Source organism: Gordionus sp. m RMFG-2023, chromosome 1 (assembly GCF_954871325.1).
Source record: "Gordionus sp. m RMFG-2023 chromosome 1, tfGorSpeb1-WG-v2, whole genome shotgun sequence".
NCBI classification, from domain to species: domain Eukaryota; kingdom Metazoa; phylum Nematomorpha; class Gordioida; order Chordodea; family Parachordodidae; genus Gordionus; species Gordionus sp. m RMFG-2023.
The window spans coordinates 43,965,513-43,973,024 of NC_088775.1; the positions used below are offsets into that span (position 1 = coordinate 43,965,513).

Genomic DNA, 7,512 nt, shown 5'->3' on the forward strand with positions numbered 1-7,512 from the left:
GATAGTGAAGAAGAAGATAGTGATATTAAATTATGGAAATAAGTTACCCTTGAATCAAATCCCAATCTTAAAATTTTAGAATAAAATTTTTTTAAAATAAAAGTTAAAAAAGACAATGTACAGGTTGAATGTAAAACCTGTATAAACACAAAAATGATAAAAGGTTCAACACAAATTTTGTTAAACATATTAAGGGGATTATTTATATATGCTTAAAAGGGACATAGTTATTCTTAAAAATTTAAGTTTACAATATTGTATACCTTTATTAAAAGCTGCCCAAGATGGTATGGGCAAAAGATTTTAAGAAAATATTTTCCTATGATATGAATATAATGAGGCTTTTTTGTCATCACTATCACATTCATATTTTAGGAACTATCTAATTAAGAAAATGATGATTATTTATCTTTAGGTGGAACAAATGTTGCTGAGTTTACAAATAACATTGAACTGGAGGTTTTAAATTATATTAAAGAAAGTCAATACATTATAAATGCTTAATTATTATCCTTCCATAGGAAATTTTTTTTAAAATATAATACTAAATACCTTAGCTCCAATTGAAAAGTTTTAGTTTTGGCACGATGTTAAGTACGCTGAAAGGGCAAAGTAGTGTTGTTAATTGGCTAGTCGAGTCGACTTAGTTTAAAATCTAGTCAAGTTTTGAGTCGCAAAACTCATTTCAATTTGAGCGGCTCAATGAGCCGCATGAGTCGGCTCGATGAGATGAGTCGGCTTCAGAGTCGTTTAAGGTTTATTTTGAATCGGCATGCTATTATTATTTACTCCACGATAAATATATTAAAAAAATTTAACCCCTATGTTTCGAAAATTTAAATATTATTAAATTCGAAATGTATTATTTTATAAATATGACCATGTTATTATTAATATTATCTAAACGCCGACATTTCGCTGATAGATGTCTAAACTTTTGTGCCATCTATGACCACAATCTTAAAGCTTACATAATAGCTTTCTGGATATAATGTTGAGTTAGCCGTTTTTAAATTGGCTCAAATCGAGCCGTTTAACAAGACTACCTATACAATTATTTAGAATATATATAAAAAAAGATTTTTTTAAAAAAAATATTTAGACCTGGGTATGATTTTTTTAAAATATATTATAGGGGAGACCAGGGATTGTTAGATTTTAATGCTCTGAGCCCATAATTTGGTTGTAAATTTTATGACTAAGCAAAATAACACTATACATAAGTCATTTTGAATTTTAAAATATTTAAATTCTCGAACCATAGTGGTTAAATTTTTTAAATATTTTATCGTGGAGTAAATAATATTAGCAGGCGGATTCAAAATAAATTTTTTCCGACTCTGAAGCCGACTCATCAAGCCGACTCTGAAGCCGACTCATCGAGTCAACTCATGCGGCTCATTGAGCCGCTCAATTTGAAATGAGTTTTGCGACTCCAACTTGAGTTCAAAGTAAAAACTCGACTATTTAACAACACTAGCCGACTCTGAAGCCGACTCATCGAGTCGACTCATGCGGCTCATTGAGCCGCTCAATTTGAAATGAGTTTTGCGACTCCGACTTGAGTTCAAAGTCGTAAAAACTCGACTATTTAACAACACTAGGGCAAAGGTCTAATGATAAATTATTTGAAAAATTTGATTATTTTATAAAATAATGAATCTATTTTAAATACTCTTTTGCAAATTAATATTTCAACTCCCATTAAATATACTAGTCTCCACTCCCTATCTAAGAATGGGCTAATACTAATATTAATATGCCTGATTATTATAATTAACTCATTATAAAATATTTCATTAATTATTATAAATATTTATTCTTATTATAAGCGTCGTTCTTCACAAATAGATAATATAAACTGTATTTTATAATAATTTTAAATTAAAGTATCTTGTATTTAAGATACTATAGCTAAAGATACAAGTATCTTCTATCTTGTATATATTTAATATTTTAAAAAAGATACTAGTATCTGATCTAAGATTCATTATTTTATAAAGAATCTGAATCTAGTTCCTTTTTCCAGAGGACTTTCTCAACTCAGCATATATATATTTACTTTAGCATAGTATACCACATATATCCCCAGCATCAAGGGAAATCATATTTGCCGTATTTTTTTCTTAGTTATTAAACTTTTAAAATGGTTTAAATTGAAATATTAGTCTATAGTAAATATTATGAAACGTCAAATTTTGTATAATTTTTATTTAAATGAACAATAATATTGCTAAAATAATTTTTAAAAAGGTAGAAAGTAACATAATTTTTTAGATAAACCGAGCGAAGGCTGAAACACCTCCCCCCCCAGCCTTTTAGAGGTACGAATCTCCCCCCCCCCCCACACCTAAGGAAAGTTTCTAGCTAGGTGATTGCTAGCGGAAAAGAAATAGTTGTTCGACTCTATATTTTTTATCTTAAAATTTTTAAATACAGTTTTTATTATTATTTATAATTATAATTGCGATTAGAAAGTTTTGCCTATAAGTTAGTGATCACCTTCTTTCTTTATTCATTGTTTATATGATTTTTAAATCTAATATAAATTTTATATTATTTTAAATAGTTTACATATTATTTTTTATATTAATAAATAAAAAACCCTTACAATTAAAAGAAGGATGCAATATTGATAAAAAAAATTCGATATTTATAATTTAAACTTCTGGATTAATTTATGATAATTTCCAAAAAAATTAACATATGATGTGTAGAGCTTATTTTGTAATTTTTATATTTATTATAAATCCCACGTTTGAAGAAGATATTTTAAATAATAACATACATGACAGAAATATACTTATTGAAAAACATGATGTAAAAGTAAGCGATATCACACCGGGAGAATTACATTGGCCCACAGAATTTTACTCAAACTCAAATGCTCTTTTACCTGAAGGTCCATTAGAATTGAATGATGCTATATTTAAAGATATTATTAAATCATATGACCTTGTTTTTATTAATTATCATGCTGAATGGTGTCCATATAGTAAAATGTTAAATCCTATATTTGAAGAAGCTTGGGTTGAAGTCAAGAAAAAAAATCCTGATGCCAAAGTTATATTTGCAAAAATAGATTGTGACAAAAATATGGCTACATGTTCTGTTTCAAATGTTTCCAAGTACCCTTCTCTAAAAATATATCGTTTAGGATCACCTAGAAGTGAATATAGAGGTCAAAGATCCGTAAATGCTATTGCTCAATACATAAATGAACAAATAGATTATAGAGTTCAAAATTTAAGCACAATATCTCAATTAAATTCAATTCCTTTAGATAAATCATCTGTCATTACATTCTTTAATTTTCCTCCACCATCTATTTTTTATAAAACACTTCAAATGACTGGATTTTTAATGAAAGAAGATTGCAATATATATGTTGCAGTTGGACCAGAATTTCAAGATATTATTCGTGGTTTGCCCAGTAAATCAGTCTTCAAACCAGCTCATGTAAATGAAACTGAAACATATTCTGGTGCTATTGAAGATTTAGACAAATTAAGTCATTGGATATTTACTAAATGCACACCTTTTGTGAGAGAAATTACAAGGGAAAATGCCGAAGAGATAACTGAAAAGGGGTTACCATTATTGATAATATTTTATAAAAACAATGATCTTTCACCATTACCTATATTTAAAAAAATAGTTGAATCTGTACTATTTGATGTGAGAGATCAGATTCAACCTGTATATGCAAATTTTGAATCTTTTAAACATCCTTTATACCATTTAGGTAAAGCTGAAAATGATTTGCCTGTAATAGCTATTGATTCATTTGCTCATATGTTTCCATTTCCTCACAAATTTTCAGATTTAGATCCCAGTTTCAATCATAGTTCTCATAATCTTTTACTCACATTTGTGAATGATTTGTTTTCTAAAAAATTGCACAGGGATTTTCATGCAAAGTCTGAAGAAATTTTTAAACAAAATGTTATTCAATTTCAGTTTCAAGGATTTGATTTTGGAACTCCTGAACCTGATATCAACTCAAACCAAATTGGCAATTATAATAATCAAGCTGACAAATTACCAGCATACCAAGTACCACATGATCATCAAAAAAAATTACAGAAGAAATCTATACCTGAGTCAATATTTAACAAACTTCAACCTTCATATACAAGATACACCATTTTAAGAAGAGATAGGGATGAACTATGAAAAGCTATTTAATTATAACTCATCTTTTTTATATATAAATTGATCCCAGTTTTATTTGATAGAAATTCCCGAATGATACTTATTCCATCTTCACATTAATGAATATTAAGTTGATAATTCGTTAAATATATATTTTTTTAAATATCATTATCTCCAAGAAAATTTGTTATATTTTGTTTCCATTTATTATTCATATTTATATAATTTAAAGTTTTGTTAATAACATTGTGATTATAATATATATTTGTAAAAAAGATACTATTATTTACCTCACTGCTATTCAACATCATTTTTAAATTTTTTTTATATATTTTTGAATAATTTTTCTCATTTAATAGGTATGTTCTGGAAATTAAAACATAAAGTTGATTCAATGATTTAGTAAACTTTATTGATTTTGTAAAATTTGGATATTATAATCAATATCTAAAATTCTTTTAATTAAACAAAGAATATCTTTATGAAAAAAACATTAATATCTTTGTATAAACATTATATTAGGGCCAAATGAAAAGAATGGATTCACATAATATAATAAATTTATTTAAATTGTTTTTACTATTTCACCAAAATATTAAATAAACATTTTGGATTTTATATATTTAAAATAAAAAATATGAAAAAATTTAGATTCTTTCATGCATAATATTTCTTTTATTAACAAGTATTTTTTGGTAATCATATTTTTGCCTACAAGTGCCTGATTATTTCCTCCTTCTAAATGCATACTCTTACCTTTTTAAATTTATTAATTTGCTTTTAGGAAATTGTAAACAGAAAGATCACTATCAAAAAATCAATCAAATGCCAGATAAAATAACATTTGATTACAATGACTTTAATTTTACAAATAATTACCTATATTTTGCTAAAATTTATGATTTTCTAACATTTACAAATAATTAAAATTTTTTTGTTAAAAATTTTTTTATTCATATATTTCTAATCAATCTAATAATTTTCTATAAGCCTTAGTATCTCATTTACATCAAGTACTTTTTGTGTACTCTAGAAAAACCTATATTTATAGAAAAATTTGTAACTTAAAGAAATCTATTTTTGATAAAATTGAGTAAAAATTTATTTAGCCCATTTGTGATAAATAATTATATTGTTTTATATATTTTTTCGGTGCAAATAAAGAATTATTAAATGCAATTATTTAAATTAAATTTTATTTATAGTCACATCCACTAACTGCTCTTTCTTTAATAAAAATTTTTTTTAAAAAATATAGGTGGCAAAATTAAACTTTTTACCAGTGAAAAAGAATTTTTATACACAAGAGATAATATTCTTATGGCCTTTCTTTTTGGTAGCACAATTATTGAAACTAAATAAATATAATTTTTTTAAATTTTAGTTTTATTCTAATATAGTTTTTATATATGTTATTTTATAAATAGTTTTAATAAATTATAATTTAAATACCTTTAATTAAAATTTATAAATGGTATTATTATTTTTTTGATCATACAAAAAATTTATAAAGTAACTATCTGTAACTCATTACTTTTTATATGTAAAAGAAACTACTTACTTATTTACATATAATTGCCATAGTTAATCTTCAATAGTAACTTTACACCAGTTTTTAAAAGAGTTTCTATCGGCATAAGCAACTTGAAATTTTTTTTTAAATCTTATAATTTTGCTACCTTTGAAAAGTTATAAAAGATGAAGAAAATAATTTATATTATTAGAAAATAAAAACTTTTGCATACTTAAATTATAAATACATTTATAATAGATTTATTTCCTAGTTGAATAATAGCGTTTTAAGCACCGCCAATGCCGCATTGCCTCACTCTTTCTATTTATAATGGTATTAAATATGTTATCTAAACCTTAAAATTTCAAATCAAAAGTAAATAAGCAATAAGAAAGAACAAAATAAATGTATTTAGCAATTTTATTTTGTAATACCCTTTTTCTACATATAATTTGAATTTCTAAAATCAATTCAATTAAAAAAATATTTATTAAAATTAATTATCTCAAAATTATGAATACTGAACTTAGTAATATAATTCCTATTTAGAAAAAATTGACGCCCCCCCCCCTACCGAGTATAAACCTAGATATGCGCGCCACTGCCCACCACAATACTTTTTAATCCATCCTGTGGATTAAATAGCAATGAATACTTATTGGAAAGCATTCGCTTGATTTGTCATAAGCCTATTCAAAATATTCCATTTGTAATTTAAGAATAAAAAAATTAGAATTATTCTACAATCAATGTTCATATTATTTGTAAAGTTATTTTGTAAATAAATATGATTAGGTCTTCAAATGCTGTTTCCTCATAAAATTCTTTCAAATATATTTCATACTAATATTAAAGATAAAATATACATTAAAAAGAAAAGCCATAGGGATAGTCAATGGATTGGGGGGAGGGGGATACCATTCCCCATCTATAAATTTTTCTAAATATATTGTTCATCCCTATTCACACACAAAAAAATTATAAACAATTTTTTAAGATATATAGCGAATCCTAGGGCCACCATATGAGACAGGCCTATTGGGAAGCAAAGGGTCCTGTGGGGTCTGCATATTAAGAGTCTCAAACTTAAGGGAGAGACCACCAGATAACCCTTTGCGGGCCTGCGGTCCACTTGCGCTAATTTACAATATTAATTGACATCTATTCAAAATATTGTTCCGTTTATAGTTGTAAATGTATGTCAAAAATAAGCATTGATTCACAAAAAATGATTATTGATATATATATCATTTCATAACATTTTGTTCACTGTAGGTTAAGAATACAATAACAAATATATAATAAATGCAGCATTTGACTAACAAATTTCATATCGAATTTATATATGGTGAATTCCATATCAAATCAACAAAAAAAGGTCGCTTTTCAACCCGACCCCCTTCAATTTTTAAATTTTGTATACTGGTAGCATATACTATAACTAAGAAAAAAATGAAATTTTACCTTCCAACACTGTTTACCCGCTAAGATATGGCCGTTTAAAGCGCGGAAAAATGGTAGATTTTTGACAAAATGCACCTCATTTATTTTCAAATATCTCGAGAAATAATTAAGTTAGAAAAATAATTTAAATTTTATTTTGTAGCTTAATAAAAGTTCTTTAAAATGACATAAAAATAAATATGATAGACATTTGATTAATATCGAAAACCGGATGTGTAAAACCGGTTATGGCCATAGGAAAAAAAGGAATTTTTTTAAAAAAATTTTTTTTGTAGATAGAATCACACTGCTTTATATTTGTACAAAATCCTAGACTAGGATGAACATGGGTTTAGGAGTTATCACTCTTTATATGGCTAAAATTGAACAAATTTAACATT

The 7,512-nt window shown here is 25.8% G+C and overlaps 1 protein-coding gene across 1 annotated transcript; it reads left to right on the top strand.

Annotated features, from left to right (window-relative positions):
• Positions 1–2,648: 2,648 nt before the first annotated feature.
• Positions 2,649–4,752, top strand: LOC135931212 (endoplasmic reticulum resident protein 44-like). The gene has a single exon (XM_065468167.1). The coding sequence runs from the start codon at positions 2,707–2,709 to the stop codon at positions 4,174–4,176; it is 1,470 nt and encodes a 489-aa protein (XP_065324239.1). The 5' UTR covers positions 2,649–2,706; the 3' UTR covers positions 4,177–4,752.
• Positions 4,753–7,512: the final 2,760 nt, after the last annotated feature.